Below are 17,998 nucleotides of genomic sequence, written 5' to 3' on the forward strand. Positions count from 1 at the left end.
GTATTATAGTTAATACTATTCTATTTAGATAGTGGAAGACTAATAAACTAAAATATAAGACTAAAATAATATATATAGTAAGGCTATATAAATAATTTAGAAGGATAGATAGACCTTCTCTCTATTTATAGCTTAAGATCTTAAAAAGGGGGAAAGAAGAGAGAGGGAGAGGGCTACTATTACAGGACCTTCGTACGAAGTCTTATACTATAAAGAAGCTCGACCTAAAGGCCTCGCTAACAGAAACTGACCGCTTCCTAACGAACCCCCAACTCTTACTTAACCCCTTTTTCCGTATACTTCTTAACGAATCCTTCTTGTACTGAGGATGCACCATTAATTGATACAATTTGGTCCACTCCCCAACAGTTAATCTGTCTAGATATTAGCTAGTAAGCTCGTGGTAGACTATAGTGATTTAAATACCTTTAAGCAATAACTTAAAACTATTTTCACTATTACTAAATACTTTAATATAGTACTTCTTTTAGATAAGATAGATATATTTATAAAAAAAGCGTACGTCCTACTATAATAACTATAATTATCTTATGACTGTTTTTCTCCGAAAGTTAGAATATTATTAAAGTATTCTTTTCTTTATAACGAATCGGATAATCTAGTTCGATAAAGCTATTATAAACCGGACCTATATAACTATTAAATACAAGGTTCTAATAAAGAAGTTTCGTAGAGAGGTCTAGAAAAACTTATTATCTAAAGTATAGACTTTTTAAGGATCTACTATAGTTAGTCACGATAAGTTGCAGTTACTAGATAACTTCTCTCTAAATAGATAAGAAGTTAGTTCACTACAGCTCTAGTCAATATTTACTAGCTAACTATTATCAGATCAAGAACCTTCTTTCTATTACGTATATACTTGCTATAGTCGACAAAAAGCTAGTAAGCTATAAATATCTAGAAATAGCTACAGAATCGAATAAGAAACTTTCGGAAAAGTTTGGTCAAGAGAATCGCGTTAAGAGTATATATATCTAGGGCCGCGGGTCTAGTCTTAATAGTCTTCTACAGTAGTATAGTTCAGTACACGACAGTTTCAGGGGTTTTTAGGTTACATAGTGAATAGAAATATTTGGCTTTTCGGCTTTGGCGTGATCGAAAGATCCATTTCCGTGAACCCTGAAACCCTGCTTAAGTCCCTTCAAATAAACTTTATACAACCTTTCAATCGGGGATCATTGTCTCCTAAAATTGGTTTTGATTACCAACTGCATGGTTTTAATCTAGTCTTGGGTTGGCTCGATTATTTGGCTCTGGCTCCTTGGCCTATTTATAGGTGGAAAAGCGTCCAATCATACGTATACTATATCGCGGCAGGAAATCTCATAACACAAATACTATAAACTACCTGCGTAAAACAGGACCCGGATCGGAGATTCCGGAGTGGCGGCGACATACTGACTGCAATTGGCCATGAAAGCACCACCCAGCCAATGGTCCCCTTCGATCGACGCTTACACGCTGAGATGAAGACTCGCATTTTGACCGAAGCTCCGAGCGCTTGCAGGCTCTATAATTAGTCCCCAATCTGCTGAGCCACGACACTCGTAGCGGGGCACCTGAATCTGCCGTTGCGCCATTTTCAGGGAGAGACTTGGCTGAAACATTGTATGCATCGTATGCACTTAAGCCAAAGGATCTTTCTATTGGTACTGACGATGGTCTTACGTTCAGCGAAAGATGTAACGACCGACCTACTTCGAGGGTGGAGCGTGTAAAGACGCGTTCCAAGTAGTTCTCATCGGTGGACCAGTTAGCTGAAGATCTTGTACCGGATTCAATCCTATCTAATATATCTGAAATCTTGTACGGCGTTCGATTTGATGTGTTTATGTATCTAAGGGAAATAGCCATAAGCCCCGGACTTCATCTAGGGTCTTGTTAAGACCTGGTTTAGAAACATAGTAGTCGAACAACACCTTGTTCCGAGACTTTACCTCGGTGAAATCGCGCTTGGGAGGAACCTAGCTATCGTCGTCAGTATCAAGAACTTGCTTGACGAAGCTACGCATTTCGTGCTATTCTTGATAGACTTAAAACTCCTTCGTATATGCTGCGATCTGCTCGTTATTGAAGTTGAGCGGTAGACTTTCTATAAACCTGAGATCCCGCTAACTACGAAAAAGCTCGATCAACGTTTCCCGGAACGGGAGAATTCCCTTATCCCAAGTATCACTACGACGGAATAGTTCCTTTAGTAGCGAGGGGACTTATATCGCTCTCCAGGCTACTCTATCATTCAAAAAGGATACAACCTCATAAGCTTTTGTCCAGATAGCCTTCTCTTTATTATATAATACAATCTCCTTGTCGTCGGCGTCTATATCTTCATAGTCAGGTGGAAGCTAAGGCAAAACCTAGCCCTCTTGGTAATCTTGGGGCGGAGTTAGAAAGACAGGCCATCGGACTTATAGAAATAAGGGATTAATAGAAGTATACTACCAGTCAATAAAGCCAGTAACCGCGGCTAGGTTATCTTCAGCGACAAAGATATTTCCCATATAAAGATCGGTATACCATAGTATAGGTTGGGACTGAGCTAGTAGCTTAGGATTGTTTGCCACCGCTAGCATAACCTTCTTTGCCATATCGAGGGTTATTAAATATTCATCCAAGGGGCTATTCAGGGAGACGTTTAATGATCGATATCCGATTGCTCTCTCCCATTTCATCCCATTTCTTAAAGATCTGGACACCAGGGACCCGCTCCATCACAATATACTCAGCGCCTACCGGGTTGGTTGAATCGGCACTCCATGCTAAGACCTTAGGCACAGGAATAGTGGTATGTGTCCTGACTGAACCGAGAATTTCCATCAAACATGCAGTGACGAGATTTAAATAGGAGATCAACCTTACCGAAGCTCAAGACCGCAACCTCGGATGCTGTGCAGTACATAGGCCTTCCTGCATTCGGACACGGAATTTTGACGATGAATTCCGAGCCATCTGCGGTTGTCACAAGGAGAGCCTTGCTGAACCCACCCTCCATCTTCTCTATCTTCGAAACCTGCAATGGCCCAGCCCCGGGGATGCTTGCGATCACATCACATAACCGGTCAACATCAAAACGAACGTAGCGCTTGGAAAGCTGGCGGTCTTCCTCGGAAAGAAATCGGCCATTTGTGTATTTGAACAGCTCCTCTTTGGAAATGGATTTTCCTAAGGTTTAATCAGCATTGCCGACTCAGGAGCCTTTTAGGCAGGTCGTACCTCGGAACGTAATAGATAGGTGTCTTTTCGATATGTCTGAAATTAGGCTCCTATAAAGAGTTCGAGGCCATAAGGCTTTTCTCAAGGCCTGCATGGCGAGAAATTCTGGTTGTGAGGCGTACCCTGAAGATGGTTTCAAGATGGGCGGCTGGGGACGCGTTCAGTGCCTCGGAAGGAGGCGGCGAAGTTCGGTTATTAAAAAGAGTTATATCTATTTATTTTATTTATATTATATAAAAAGATATAGATAGATCTCTATTATATTATTATATTGTTTAGTTATCAATTAGTTTTAGGATAATACGCGGTTAAAAGTTATTATATAATTTAGTATAATTTATTTATTTAAACCTTAATTTATATCTTGATTTTTATACATATCTATAATCTTTTTATACGTTCTTATACGATAGATTTTTTAAATAATATATATATGTCTACATGTTGGATTATATTTATAAATTTATATTCTGAAATACATTGATTATTAAGTAGTAATATGTTACTTTTATTTATTATTATTTTTAAAACTTGTTTATTAAAGATCTCTTGAAATAATATACTATGTTTTTAGGGTAATTAATTGCCTACTCTTTAGTTTTTATCCTTTAGAACCATTTCTTTATCTATAGTACAGTAGGGTAAATCAAAATTATGTACTATCGATAGACTGTGGGCCGCATAGTATATCAAATTCATACAGTATTATCGCAGTTGAATGATCCGACTAGCCTCCGTTACATCGAAGATCATTCTCATTTCGGGCGTATCCTTTACTCCAATCATCGTCCGACATAAACCATGCTAGAGTCCCATGAAATATTAGCTATACCGTACCAATTAAGTTCTAACGGATTTCATACTTACCCAATATCAATATAAGGAGGTTATCGACATTGTCCTCCACCAGGTTCGGAGCTAGCCTTAGCAGATCGGTTGCACCATCATAACCATAGGCCTTGCCACCTCCAGGGATCTTGTGATCCCGGTCTGTGAAGGTAATAACCAAGTTAGTATGGCGACTTTCTTTCATCCTGGATGATAATAGGCCCTTACAATCGAGCTTGATATGCATCAGCTCATGGAGAAGACTGACGCTAAGAAATTTGTGCCAATAACTTAGGTAACGGAATCTCCGAGACGCACGGCTCCAGTCGTATGTCCGATCGTTGCCGCCGATAGTCAACCCTGTCAAGGTGAAAGCTCTAACATATACCATGATAGAAGTGAACGAAATTGTGTTGGCTGATGTCTTTGACCCAGACGCTTCATCCCCACAAGCCTCTAAATTGTTCGGCCACCACTTTTCTTTACCCGCGCGATCTAGGATTGGATCTATGATATAATTAGCTATATCGATACTTGCTATACAGTTTAATCTTGACACACACAGGATACCAGAAAGATTGAGAAAACTAGGGGTAGACATACCATAATATGCAAAATGTGTCGCCTCCTTTCGCTGCTTCGAATTTGGCCTTTGTATTCTTGACCCATCCTCGAAGAATTACCATCTCTCTAGATGACCATCACCGCAAACGATTTTTGTTGGCTGCTGGTCGCGACGCATTAGATAGGCCCCAAGGGTCTCAAGTCGGGCTAAAGGGTTGTCAAATTAGCCGGGGACAAAAAAAAAAAAGAAAGAAAAAAGTCGAAAACTATTAAGGAATTTACCCAAAACAGTGTTCCAATGGCGCTCCTTGGTAGCAGTAACACGAGTTCTTCCTTGAAGAGCCCAAAAAGCTAGCTTGGTCCTTTTTCTGTCAAACCAGCTGTCTTGGTGTTCGGCAGTGTTGGTCACCAAATATGGGCTTAGGTTGCTCATCTCAAGATCTACGGGCGATATAGTGGTGGAAGTAGGGCTTGGAAATGTGCCTGGTTTTAGTCCGCAAAAGCGGCGAGGGATAAGCCCCAAAATGGAAGGCCTCTGAATTGTTAAAAAGAAAAAATAATTCACAATTACTTGATTTAAATAAGAGGATTCCTGATATTAATATTAACATGAGCAAATTAAATTCAGATAACTGGGAATATTTCTTGGTTCGCGGATCAGTGACTTTGAATGGAGTATCCGTGGATATCTTGCGGATAAACACAGAACACAATACATCACCAATTTTCTTTTGATGCCAACTCGTTTACCAAGACCATTTCGAGGTTGATTTGGTGTCAAAAACAATAAGCATCCGCTGGTTCGACCCATAAGTGCTTTGTTTGTCCCCGCTAAACCGAGAGACTGATCCTGCTGGGAAGAATGATTGATACCTTGGAACAGTCTGAAAAGGATACTAGCGAGTATCATGATCATAATAATATAATAATTCGGTCGAAATCAATAATCAGCCAATACTAGGTATATATGCCAATATATGACCAGTCAGACCTTGCAGCGGTTGGCGATAGCAACGGGACAAACAAAACACTCTATTCTTAGCAGGGCGCTAGTGCCCGCATCTCTCTATCGCGATAATCAACCCACTCTCCCCCCGCGTCAAAACAAACACTCTTTCTCTCTCTCTCTCTTGATCCTTAATCCTTAATCCATTATTCTTATTTTTCTCTCCTTGATTTCTACCTTTTTGCTCTGCTCCTACAGCCACACCCAGCATGAATTGAGTCGGGGTCCTCGTCCCACAGCTTCCATGGAGGGGAACATGAGTGTTGCGATCGCTGTGTCGACCACATAAAGCAAACGGGACTTGTGACGCCTCTACCTTCAACCTCGATTCGAGTTCTCTCCTTAAAATCCCAACCTTCACTTTACTGCGCTTTCCTTCCATCTTGTCGCTCTTTCTGCCCTCGGCGCATTTTCCTTTGTTATCCAAGTTCGGTAGTTGCCCAGACTCACGGTGAACCGCGCGCATTCGCATCAGGCAACGATGGCCACTACCGCAAGTGCGCCCGCGAGTGCCGCGCTGGCGGACCTGCCGCTGGAACAGCTGAGCCTTTACCATGTCGTCGATTCCTGCCTTTCCTCTATCCTTGTCTTCCACGGCCCCGTCGCGACCGCCAATGCTACCGTGAGCAGCTCGCGCATTCAAGCCCATATCTTCACGCCGGCTGGCTTCCAAAGCTACCCTCGAATTACAGTCTCCCCTGCGGCGCCATTGTATGCTGCGGTCAACCACCTACCACGCGAAAAACAAGGCGATGAAGTGTGCCGCGGGCTCGCAGTCAGCATGCTGAAATATTTCGCTGAGCTGTCTGACCCGGTCAAGAATCGATTGATAGATACGGCTCGTACGGGACGACCAGGAGCCAAGGCTCCAAAGATGTTTGATGAGATACACGCAGCAGACTTGGCCAACCGGATGACCAAGGTCGACGACTCAACGGAGATTGTACGGGACACTCGCAGTGCCTACCAGGAGCGCAAGGTTCCTTGGATTGATGTGGATGTGGTGTTTCCGGCTGGTGCGATCCGAGCTACCCAGCGGCGCGGCAGCGCGGACTCGGACATTGAGGATAATCAAAACCTCCAATATGGTCTGTATACACCACTCATACAGGCATTGGGGGACCCAATGTTCTTGCCGACATCGCGATTAAAACGTGCACCCTCACAGCCGACCAACGTAAGTCGATCGCGAGTGTTTGCGCGGAGCCAAAAGGAGGCCCTTCGCCTGACCATGTGCGAACTTGTGGATACCGAGGAGAGATACGTCTCGAAGCTCTACACCCTGGTTCACGAAGTCGCAGATGAGTTCCGACGCAAGGCTCAAGGGAGAGCGCCTTCAAGCACCAGCCCCGACGAGACCGCCCTGACAGCACTGTTTCCACCGTGCCTAAATGAGATCTTGGAAGTCAACCTGGGATTCTTGGATGTCATCCGCCAAGTGCTTGACGAGACAGAAAAAGATGCCATCGCGGATATCAGCCAAGACACTGAGCTTCCTTTATCTAGATCATACCAGAATCTTTCCAAGGATAACCAGGATGCGATTGGTGCTGTTACTTTTGCCAAGGCCCTTCTTGAATGGCTTCCACAGTTCTCACAGCCCTACGCGGATTATATGGGTGCGCATACCGGGTTTACTCAGACGCTGAATTCCTTCATGAAAGACAAAAGTTCCAGTTTCTCGAGGAGAGTCTACGAGACTGGGGAGCAGCGACTGCGATCCCTGCTTATGGAGCCCGTCCAGCGACTTCCTCGGTATAGTCTCTTGATTGATACCATGACCGGGAGCTTGCCCATGGTTCACCCTGCTGTGCGACCTTTGCTGAAAGCACGCGACATTGTCAAGGATATCTGCGCATTGGATAATTCTTCTCCGTCCAGCCATGCCCAGACTCTTCAACGACTGAGAGATCTTGTTGATGGATGGCCAGCCAAGACATTTCCAGAAGGACGCTTGATTACAGCCGTGGATTTCAACGAGGCCGTGCTACCTTACCACCTTGACAACCAGACACCTGGTCCTGGAACGGGGATTCTGCTACTTTACAAAAACTGCCTCGTGCTGCTGGCTAAACCAGCGGAAAGCCGTACCACGGCCCGTGGGTTGTTGGCCGACATCGATAATGCGGCTTCCTCAACCAGTGATATGTCCATGTCCCTACCTCCATCAGAGCTCAGGGTTGCGCAGGTCCTGGAGCTGCACACCGCACGTTATACGCAGTCAACATGCGGCCGAATCCTGTTTATTGTGCCGATGTCCACAAAACCCAAAGATCAGAACAGCGCTACCGATCTGCTTGCATTACAATTGACTGTGATGTATGAAGGGAAAGCGTCTCGGCTGATTGAGGAAATTTCCAAGGCAAAAATCGAAGGTCGATTCTCCGAACAAGAACGAGAAGGTGGTAAATGGACACTTCGGAGCCCTACTGGAATGGCAGGCAATACTGGGATTCTGGCTTGCGTGTGCGAGGAAGGTCAGAGTGCTGCTCTAAAACAGGCCCAGTCTTCACCGATACGGATTGTATTCGATACTCCAAAAGCGGCATGTACTCAGATGCTGAACGGCACTGACCTGGAGGTCGTCGTCTCGATATCTCCTCCAAATGCGGACCAATACAGGATAGATGTTGACTCTGTTATTGGTCCTGCATCCACCGATTTGGTTTCAGTGGATAGCTTTCTCTCAACGCTTTCCAGACGTCGTAAGTATGGATCGTCGGGCATGGTAAATTTCTTGGCTGACATGAAGTATCACAGTCCAAAACTTGCTCTTGCCTTTGCACAGTCCTCGAAACCCGAAACTGACGGAGCCCTTGATTCACTCCAACTTTGAAATACTTCGTTACATTGCGAGTAACTTGATCACACACGTCAAGGCGTCGCGTGGTTTCCGGCCTCCATCACCGACAAAATTGATTTCCAACTTGTTAGGGGGTAGCCGCGATAGTGTCCCGACTATCAAAGCCCCCAGCTCAGCCACGCTTCTGGGTGAATTCCCAAAGATGCCTCCGCCAAGGCCAACCCATTCGAGAGCCAACACGCTCCCTTCCACATTTCCTGGTAAAGAGAAAGATCAAGAAAGAGAAAACGAGGAAACTTCCAATAGAATCTCGGTGGTCGGGGCGCCGGCTGCCAAGGGCCCGGATGGACAGATCGGGTCGCTGGAGCAAACCTTTGCAGCTTATGTGCTGTCTCTACAGTCTCGAAGTGGAAACATCTTGGGGCGCATGCTTCGTGTCAGAGACAATGTAGACCGAGCACCGGTCAATGAGCTTTACAATGTCTTGCTGGAAGATCCCGCAAAGATACAGGCTGCCGCCGAGGTACCGGTCGATACGCTTTTTGTGGCCTTCGAAACCTTCATGGCAAATGCATGGAAGACGAGTATGGGACCTGTTTTGGATTCTTCGTCTTTGCGTTTGCTACAGAGCCAGTTTGACACTATGCTCCCCCGCGACTTTGATGAGCACTTTCGAAAGTTCCTCGCGGACACCAGCCCACAGAATCGCCGTGCGTTGGCCGCCATGATTCGCTTACTGGCCGAGCTGCTAGATGCATCGGGCAATGATGGGGACCGAGGTGCTTTGACCATGGCCTTTGCGGAGGTTCTCACGGAAGAAGGGGATCCTGTGCAACATGTGTCTCTACTGGACCGGCTTGTTGACGACTTTGACGGCCTTTTCGAGGAATACATACCCAGCGGTGCCTCGGTAGAAGGTACATTGAGTTGCGACCAGACCAAGACACCACAAACGAACACTGGCTCTATGAGCTCCAACAACTCTTCGTTCCGCAAACGCTTTGGCTTTGGCTCGCACAAGGAGAGCTCGAAGAATGATGGAGAAAGCAAAGTCGCGTCGATTTTGCGGACCTTGAGCAAGAGGCAAAGCCCGACTGATTCTGAACCCAGCACGCCAAAGGGCTCTCTAATACGCTCTAAATCCACCGACGTGGATGCTCGTTTGGGCCTTCTGCGGCCCTCGTCTCGTGATCGCCCGTTCGGGTTTGCGTCGGAAGAGCAGATTTCGAGACCAGGCACTGGCTATGGGCAGCCACCGTCTCTATCCTCTATCCGCGGGATATCTCAAGATGGCGTGGTGAAGATTCGCAGAAAGCGGAGGAGCTCTCTGTCTGATCTACGGCCTCCCACCGCGTCTTCCGATGCATCGAATGCCTCCCCGACTCATCCACTACGCCCAGTGACACCCTCCAGCCGCCCTGGCGTGGAGGCAACAACCCCGACAAGACAGGCCCGTCCCCAAAGTAGCTACATGGCATCGCCTCCTCAGAGTACATCACCGGATAAAGGTGGTTCACCAGTGCGACTGGGATCGCCAATCCGCAGAACATCGCCTACGCGCCCCTGCACACCAAGCAGGAAAGAGAATATTGATCCCAAAATACCGCAGACAGAGCGAACGACCAAGACTAAAGTCGATCGAGCCGAGTCACCAGCCCAGGAAACAAAGAGACGATCTCGCGCGACCAGTATCCCTTCGCGCACTACGGGTCTTCGAGAGCGTCCCATGATCAATGGCTCGGATGGTAGGCGGCCGCAATCCTCATCCTCGTCCTCGCCGCAGAAATCGCAGAAATTGCGGATGCAAAGTCCACAGAAGGTTGGTCATCCCTAGGTCTTATAAAATTTATTATTGGGCTCCACTAACTATTCAATAGCTTCGTGATCGTGTTCTACACGAGAAAAGATCTCAAGCCATTACGCAGCTGGGGATGCGAGATGAGATGGGATCGCTTGGTGACGAACTGCGTGCCTTGAAGCTTGCGCCAACCCTGCACAAAACAGCGCAGTTGAACGGAGACCACACAAACCCACAGCTATCTCCCGCCACTACCGCTTCCCTCGAAGCCCGCATGCGGAATCTGGAGTCACGGTTTGACCTGCTTACGGGCGAATACAACGGCCGCACATCTGCGATAGAAAGAGACTTGGAGACCTCTTTGATCGTGAGCGAGAAACGCGTGAAGAAGCTCGACGAGCTTTACCGTGAGGCTAGTGCCGAAAATGAAGCGCTTTATGATCGGTTCAACTCGGAGCTCAGCAAGATTGCCAAGGATGTCCGAACGGGCGGCGCTGAAGAAGCGTTACGCTCTCAGTTGACAGATGCGCTGGACGAGGTCGCCCGGGTCAAGAAGGAAAACTTCCGGCTGAGGCGAGAAATCGGCGGCCTCCGCGCGCAGTCGGCTGCAGCCGCGCTTTTGAAAGCAAGTGAGCCATGATGGCTTTTGCGGCGTCCCTCGAGGCCGTCTCAAATACGAAGCATTCGCCCAAGAGTCTTCGGTATGTTATTCATTCCTTTTCAGCCAATATCCGCGGCTGCTATATCCATTCCCTTTTCTTTCTTTGTACTGTGATACCACCGACACATCCTTTCTCTCCTTCGACTGTATTTGCTCTCAATGCTGCAAATTCGGGAATTTTCTACTTTGTCTTCATTTGAAATTCTTGTCACCTGTCATATGGGCCTATACGCACAGATGGCCTTCGATCATGCATGCATAGCTTAGGAGATCAAGTTCGCATGGCTTGTGTTTTTGTCTAGCCTTTGTTGTCATGTACCATAGCTTCTTCAGCCTCTTCAATCGACCAGCCCATCAGGCCCAATGCCTGGGTATCAATCATTTTGTACATGCACTCCCATTTTATCATCCACCACCTGCCCGCAGAATAGATCTCGACTTCGTCAGCGCGGGTATTGTCTACCGAGTCCCCAGTGAGACAAATGCGCATGGTGGGTAGAGCTAAAAATTGCTCGGCCTCTTCCCTAGTATCTGATTCTTGTGCTCCGGTTGCAGGGCTTCTTTCCACCGCCAGTACAGGAACAGAAAAACGGACGGGACCGGGCGCCTCAACCGAAAGCCGTTTTCGCAGTTCCATCAAAAAAGCCGCTGGATGTTTCTTCCGCCCTTTTCTTCCGGGAACTTCGAACCCCGCGCGAATCTTTTGGAGATCGGGCTGCTGGAAGGGCCGTAGTCGAAGGGTGATGCTGCTGCTCTGGGCTTGCCGTTCGTGCCATAGTTGTTCTTGTTGGCTGCGCAGACTTGGAGTAACGGAAAACCGGAACCAGTACCGGTGATCCCACAGAGTCCAGGACGTCCAAGGGCCCGCCATGGGGGTGTCGACTTTTGTCACCGGGGACCGGTTTTTCATGAATGGCTGGCGGGAAAGGAGCCAGATATTGGCAGCTCCTTGCGCATGCTTTGACGTAGATTCTGGCATGCTATGTTCTCTTGCGAGAGGTTGGAACATCACACCTCCCAGAGTGAAAGATTGTTTTTTGCGGGACAGAGGATCATCGTGGCTATTATTGCTTGAGACGAATAGGCGCGGTACAAAGGGCTCGAAGCTGCGCAGTGAGAAATGGTTCCTCGGGAAAGGGGAGACCAATTCTGTAATGCGGCGGAGGGTAAGGGTTTGGATCTGGTGAAGGCGGAAGGCGGGGAGATTGGCTAGTTGGGGATCTGGTGGTGCTGTCGAGGCTGAATCTAGGATCTGGAGGATCACGGTTCCTGTCTTGTGATTGGCATCGAGGATGCGGCATTGGGATTTGAGGAGTTGGTTGGAGAGCTCGTCGGAGGTCTGGAGGAGATCCTGACTCGCGCGAATCAGTGAGAGGATGGAGGTTGGTTGCAGGGCGCGTGGGAAGGCGTTGGAGGCGAGCAGGCTGCGGATGGCATTGCGCGGGGTGAGGGTGGGATCGAAATTTGTTGGGTCGGAGACGTAGGGGATGCAGTTCTCATGGCAGGTGGCGAGCATGTTGGCTTTCGGGAAGGACAGCAGAGGTCGGCAGAGGAGGATGCCGCCTGTGGCGAGAGAGATCTCGGTTGCAAGCGAGGAGGGAGGTGCTTGTTTCTGGGTGGTGGGAGTTTTGCTCTCCGGATCAGAAGAAATTGAGATTCTTCCTTCGTTTTGCCCATTGAACCGCACCTGCACCGGCACCTGCGGAGAGATATTTGCTGCGGGAATTTTCCAGGATGATCCGCTCTCGGAGACCCCAAAGAGACCGTGACACTCCGGGATGCGGGCGACTCGCGGGATTCCCGCGAGTCCGGCACCTCGTGCGCCAGAAGACAGGCGCCAGATAGTAGTCTCGACGTCGTCGTCTTGGTGGTGGCCCATGAGCAGAGTCTCAATGCCGTTCTCACGGCAGGCCAAGCCGAGGGCCTGGAAGCGGAGTCGCCGTGCATGCGTTTCAAAGGCGGATGGCATTGATACTCCTGCATTTTTGCTCGATGACTGATCCTGGCTGCCAGAGACTTGGGGCCAGTCCAGCTCCAGGACCTGGGTTTTGATGCCTGTTAGGGATTGTCAGAACATGCTTTGAGACCCGCCTTACGGGTGATTAAATATATAGATTAAGGAAGAGCCTCAAATGAGAGAATCTTACCTAAGTCAGACAGCCAGCCAGCGACCTTTTTCGCCTCGTGGCTACTCTCTGCGCGGGCGCGATGGTCGACCACGAACGCGGTCACGGAGATGACCCCGGCGACAGCAGACTGTTCCAACTGCCGACACAGATACGCCAGGGCCATGGAATCTGCGCCACCGCTGACGGCGAGTCCTGTGAAAATGAAGGTTAGCCATCGTTTGATAACTCGAACACTGAAAAAGTGTGCTCGGTGCTCAGCAAGACTCACCGAGTCTGCGTGGAAGATCGAACGAGTCATCTCCATTTTTAATTCCATGTTTTCGAGGTTGAATCCCAGTCCTTCGAAATTTGGACCATGACCGGTGAAAATGCTCCCGAAATTGGGAGACAGAGATGGGGAGATGTTTGGCGGCCATGGGATTCCCCTTGGGATTCCTCGAGAATCGCGATGCAATTCAGAGCGTTTGCCAGTTGGTGAAAAAGAAGTTTGGGTCACATGACTTGTCTGTTGTCATTTCTCCCTTTTTTTCTTTGGTAATTCACCTTAGTCGGCGATGCCTCTGAAAACATAAATTTCGTGGCGAGCAAGGTATTCGATGCGCATCCAGATGGAAATGCACTCCCAGCATGTCGTTCAATCACCTAACGAGGACGGCTATTACACCGCAACAATGGTGCTGTGGCGGCTGACTTGATCTACCCAACTCTACTCCGAACTGTCTCATGAAACCAGCTACCAGCTCATCTTGATGATTCTACGTATGACGTGGACTCGTTCTCTCGAAGCATCAGGCCCTCGGTGGTGTTTCCACATGCGGCCTTGTGGTTGCTCTTCAGGCCGCCGGCATCATGCTAAAAATATCCATCACCAATCCCGCAGAGTCCTCGTGGTTTTCCCAACGGCAATTGAACCCTTTCACCTTGCCATTGCGTTCTACGTTGCGTGTTGATGACGTGAACTTGTCAGTGAGCGGCTGCGGGCCTGAAATAGCAACTATAGGGCGCCTAAGTCGAGTCAACATTGATCGACTGAAGAGCACAAGCGAAGAAAAAGTATAAAAGACCCTTTTTGATCCAACCTGGAAGAAGAAAATCTCACAGTTCACTATACTGCCATTTTCCGTTTGAAATATTCTCCTGAATCTCACTACCATCGTCCCACCATGCAGTCCTCTGTTGCTCTCCTCGTCGCGGCCTCTGCCTCTATGGGTGCTGCCTGGAGCATCACCGCATACAGCGACGCCCACTGCACCGATAGCACTGGGTTTCATCTCGGCCAGGAGGGCACTATCGGCTGCGTCGGCATCTCGAGCAACGAGACCATCAAATCCATCGGCGTTACCGATATGTCTAATGACCTGATTTTCCAGGGGTCCAGTGGCTTTTCTTGCAACAACTTCCATCAAACTGGTGGTAATGGCTGCTACACTCAGGGCCAGCATTTCCAGTCGTTCACTGTGAACCAAAAGTAGGTATACTGACTGCTCTTTGTGGGTTTCCCTGGAAACAAACCAGAATTGCTGATGATACGTCGTAGGCTTAGGGATAACTGAAGGTGATTTTGTGAGGATAACCAGAAAGAAGGAAAATGAAGGAAATCCGGAACGATGAGAATGTGTTGACGAGCGGAACATCTTAATGTAAACTAAGATAACCTCGACGTTTACCTTAGGATGGAGAAATACCGATTGCTGCAATGGCGGGGAGTAAACACGCTATTGATACGCCCAACCCGTACTTGGGACTTGATTACCACTAGAACATAGCAGTTCTTTTCCTTTTCCTTCATTCGTGTCATTTATTCAGCACAAGATGGCAATGCTGTCTGTCGATCTTTGAAAGAACATTGTAGAAATAATGCGGCCCGTGACTCCTTGCTTAGTCGGCTCTATCTTCCTGCCATCACTAACTTGCCAGTGGACGTGATCTCGCTCGCACCTTCCAAATTAGCTACCGGGCCTTTCCCTCAGTCTTAGAGAATCCAAGAATTTATGATTCCCAGTACACATCATGCAACTTCCACCTGACATCATCGAAACGGCACGATCCGTCTCCGCATCAATTCCGTGGACTTGTTGAGCCCCACGAGACCAACCTTTTTCATCCCTACCGACCTAGGTCGATTTCTGTCGTTCGACAGGTACCATATTCGGAGAGCCGCGCCTGCACGTCGACATACCGAGCTGACTACCTCTCTCTAGGTCTTGATCATGGACTCCCTCTCTGAGTCCTGCGGCAGTCGGAGTCCTCCTGTACCGGACGCGGAATTTGACACCCACACCGCTGCCCGGCAGAAGATGTTTGCTCGGCTGGATATGTATCAATCACTGAATGACGATGACGATACCATCCATTTCCTGAGGTCTGTCTTCCGATTCCTTCCCATCCAAGGCCAGGTCCACTTGGCCGACGATGCAGATAGCTGCGATGACGACGACCAGCTACGACAACTAGCAAAGCACCTGGATACAGCTTTGCTTAGGCCGATGGTGGCCACAGGTGGAAATACGCCCGCAATCACACCCTCCCCCCGTCCTAGAGTGGAAGACTCTATTGAGGACCTGCTGTCCCATGACTTCGACTCGACGACCCGGCGGCAGGGCAAGTTGCGGCGAGCCTGCCTGCAACGTGATAACCACCAATGCGTAGTGACAAAATTTTGGGACTTCGACTATGATAGCAGGCCCCCCGACGCACATACCGCTGACCTCGAAGCCGCTCACATCATCCCATTTGGCCTGGAGAATTTTCGGGAGGATGAACGACTTCGGCATGCACAAATCTGGCACTGCCTGTACCGCTATTTCCCAACTATCCACGACCTCTTTCACTCCAGCAATGAAGACGTTAATCGCATCGATAATGTGATGATGCTGGCTGCATCCCTGCATCGAGAGTTCGGTCGCTTCTCATTCATCCTGGAGGAGACCGATGTTTCTGGTCGCTACCGCGTGAAAACCTTTTCCCAATTTCGAAACACCTTCCTCCGGCCCCACATGCTCGAGTACGCGATAGTAGCAAGTCACGACCCCCGGTACCCCGCCCCTAACAAGTTTCTACTTGCCGTGCACGCAGCCGTCGGCAACATCCTGCACGCGACTGGGCATGGCGAACTGATCGCGAAGACCATGAAGCACCTCGGAGGTAGTGGCGGCCATGCTCTCGCGAAGGACGGGAGCACTAATGTGGAAGAATTGCTATCTGTAACCGGTCTTTCTTTACTGGCAATTAATCCCAGCCACCGTTCGCCGGCCCGTAAGGAGAAGCATTCTCGTCATGTTGCGTCCAGCCTCCCCGGCACGGAAAATCAACCGCCCAAGCGTCACCGATGAGTGATCGAGTCATCGGGACGAATACCGCAAACCTGCAGAACAAGAAGAAACCATAAAAGCGACATTCTATCCGTCGCTGGATGATTTGCTTTCGGTGGCCGAATGCATTGTTAGGTGGAACCAAGCTCATCACCAAAGAGACCCTGGCTAAATTCAAGAAGGGTGCAAGGTTTGTGAATATTGCTCGAGGCACCCTGGTATTGGGCGCCTCTTCGAGGACCGCCACGGCGACTAGGGCCTGGTAATCGCATTCTCGTCCTTTGCTGGAGCACTGTGCATGTTGTTGTCAGATAGGGATGCAAAGGTCTGATTCAAATGGCCATACTCCACTACATGGGGTTTGGTCGTCGCAGCGAGTTTTCAAGGTGCGGTTGCAAGCTGTCAGCCTCAAGTTAGGTTATCAGAGCAAATCCAACACAGACCATGCAAGACATGCCGCTTTTATGGGGGACTTGGAGACCCGAGGCATGTTACCAGTTCACGTAGATTTAGTCAACGGGTTACTTTCCAGCACGCGTTTCGCATCAAGAGTGCGAGTTCCTGGATTAGGTTTCCCCGTAGCTAGGTCCCACAGATTCCAGGGCGTGAGGCTTATGAGGGCGTCGGCGTAGAGAGTGGCCACGTCAAGATCGTCTGAGAATTTTTCATATGCTGCACCCATCGCATCGGCATACGCCTGATTCTGGGCTGCATACTGCTCCATTTCGGCGAGCTGGTCGCTCCGGAAGCGAGCCTGGATGGCAGCAATGCGCGCCTGCTCAATGGCACTTGCATTTGTCGCGAGTGACTGCGCCTTGCGCGCCGCGTGATACGTACTCTCAACAACGAGCTTCAACCCGGCGCCGAAAAAGTGCCAGGGCTGGTTGTAGTTGGGGCCCGTGGCATAGGCCAGGCCCCAGTATGCCATGGCGCAGGACTCATCGCGTGCGATGGCTTTTTCAAAGCATGCAGCGGATTCCTTATGGTTAAAGGTGTAGGCCCAAGTCAGGCCGCGGTTGAACCAGGTTTGGGCCTCGGGGCTGTTGGTGGTGATCTGGCGCCCGAAGGAGCCGAGATCGTAGGGATACTCGGTCTGGGTGGGAGGGTTTCTCATGGCTTGTCAACAGAACAAAACTGCAGAGGCCAGGAGTGTTGCAAGACTAACTGGGTTTATACCTTCAAGCAGGGCAACTTAGTCTCGGAAATGGCGGATCTTACGGTAGCCCTGCCCCACAGATCTGCAAAGCTGAGTGAGCCCTGTATAGATTTAGCCTTGTATAGTTAAAGATGGGGCTGTCATGACTAGAATCTAGGCTGCCTTGCTGCTTATGGAGGTGGGGGCGAAAGTTCACAGAGTATTTTATATCTAGAGTCACCAGGGGAGGGAATAAGGGAGGATGGTGTAGAAGAAAGACAAGGGAAAGATATAAATCAGAACAGTGCGCAGTTGACCCAGGATACCACAAATTTAAGTCTTTGCCTTGCGGAGTTAAAATAACTATTGATCAACAAGATAATTCTTAGGTAGTGGCTGGGGTTTTGTTTAAACGCAAGACAAAATATCATCTTAGGAATATTATTATTTAGCAGTCGAATGGTCTACGCAGTCTCCTTGGCTAATTCTAGAGCAGCTAAGAATTACCTGTTACAAAATTTCTTTT

At 48.7% G+C, this 17,998-nt stretch overlaps 8 protein-coding genes across 8 annotated transcripts; 3 read left to right on the forward strand and 5 right to left on the reverse strand.

Moving 5' to 3' along the window:
- Nucleotides 1-2,234: 2,234 nt before the first annotated feature.
- NUU61_003980 (uncharacterized protein) lies at nucleotides 2,235-2,612 on the reverse strand (the record flags this gene model as incomplete). Its single annotated transcript, XM_056654562.1, has 2 exons — nucleotides 2,235-2,369; nucleotides 2,487-2,612. The coding sequence occupies 2 exons, from the start codon at nucleotides 2,610-2,612 to the stop codon at nucleotides 2,235-2,237; spliced, it is 261 nt and encodes an 86-aa protein (XP_056512589.1).
- A 31-nt stretch (nucleotides 2,613-2,643) lies between these two features.
- NUU61_003981 (kinase-like domain-containing protein) lies at nucleotides 2,644-3,331 on the reverse strand (the record flags this gene model as incomplete). The annotated part of the gene is made up of 3 exons (XM_056654563.1): nucleotides 2,644-2,790; nucleotides 2,897-3,186; nucleotides 3,238-3,331. The coding sequence occupies 3 exons, from the start codon at nucleotides 3,329-3,331 to the stop codon at nucleotides 2,644-2,646; spliced, it is 531 nt and encodes a 176-aa protein (XP_056512590.1).
- A 633-nt stretch (nucleotides 3,332-3,964) lies between these two features.
- On the reverse strand, nucleotides 3,965-4,270 carry NUU61_003982 (uncharacterized protein; the record flags this gene model as incomplete). Its single annotated transcript, XM_056654564.1, has 2 exons — nucleotides 3,965-4,041; nucleotides 4,105-4,270. 2 exons carry the CDS (start codon nucleotides 4,268-4,270, stop codon nucleotides 3,965-3,967), a joined length of 243 nt encoding a protein of 80 aa, XP_056512591.1.
- A 1,846-nt stretch (nucleotides 4,271-6,116) lies between these two features.
- On the forward strand, nucleotides 6,117-10,876 carry NUU61_003983 (putative Rho guanyl nucleotide exchange factor; the record flags this gene model as incomplete). The annotated part of the gene is made up of 3 exons (XM_056654565.1): nucleotides 6,117-8,340; nucleotides 8,396-10,257; nucleotides 10,316-10,876. 3 exons carry the CDS (start codon nucleotides 6,117-6,119, stop codon nucleotides 10,874-10,876), a joined length of 4,647 nt encoding a protein of 1,548 aa, XP_056512592.1.
- A 319-nt stretch (nucleotides 10,877-11,195) lies between these two features.
- NUU61_003984 (tRNA lysidine(34) synthetase) lies at nucleotides 11,196-13,442 on the reverse strand (the record flags this gene model as incomplete). Its single annotated transcript, XM_056654566.1, has 3 exons — nucleotides 11,196-12,952; nucleotides 13,045-13,218; nucleotides 13,295-13,442. The coding sequence occupies 3 exons, from the start codon at nucleotides 13,440-13,442 to the stop codon at nucleotides 11,196-11,198; spliced, it is 2,079 nt and encodes a 692-aa protein (XP_056512593.1).
- Nucleotides 13,443-14,189: 747 nt separating this feature from the next.
- NUU61_003985 (uncharacterized protein) lies at nucleotides 14,190-14,498 on the forward strand (the record flags this gene model as incomplete). Its single annotated transcript, XM_056654567.1, has 1 exon — nucleotides 14,190-14,498. One exon carries the CDS (start codon nucleotides 14,190-14,192, stop codon nucleotides 14,496-14,498), a length of 309 nt encoding a protein of 102 aa, XP_056512594.1.
- A 738-nt stretch (nucleotides 14,499-15,236) lies between these two features.
- Nucleotides 15,237-16,358, forward strand: NUU61_003986 (HNH endonuclease signature motif containing protein; the record flags this gene model as incomplete). The annotated part of the gene is made up of 1 exon (XM_056654568.1): nucleotides 15,237-16,358. The coding sequence occupies one exon, from the start codon at nucleotides 15,237-15,239 to the stop codon at nucleotides 16,356-16,358; it is 1,122 nt and encodes a 373-aa protein (XP_056512595.1).
- A 478-nt stretch (nucleotides 16,359-16,836) lies between these two features.
- Nucleotides 16,837-17,451, reverse strand: NUU61_003987 (uncharacterized protein; the record flags this gene model as incomplete). The annotated part of the gene is made up of 1 exon (XM_056654569.1): nucleotides 16,837-17,451. One exon carries the CDS (start codon nucleotides 17,449-17,451, stop codon nucleotides 16,837-16,839), a length of 615 nt encoding a protein of 204 aa, XP_056512596.1.
- Between the last annotated feature and the right edge of the window lie 547 nt (nucleotides 17,452-17,998).

Source organism: Penicillium alfredii (assembly GCF_028826965.1).
Source record: "Penicillium alfredii strain IBT 34128 chromosome Unknown utg000005l_segment0_segment0, whole genome shotgun sequence".
Classification (NCBI taxonomy): Eukaryota; Fungi; Ascomycota; class Eurotiomycetes; order Eurotiales; family Aspergillaceae; genus Penicillium; species Penicillium alfredii.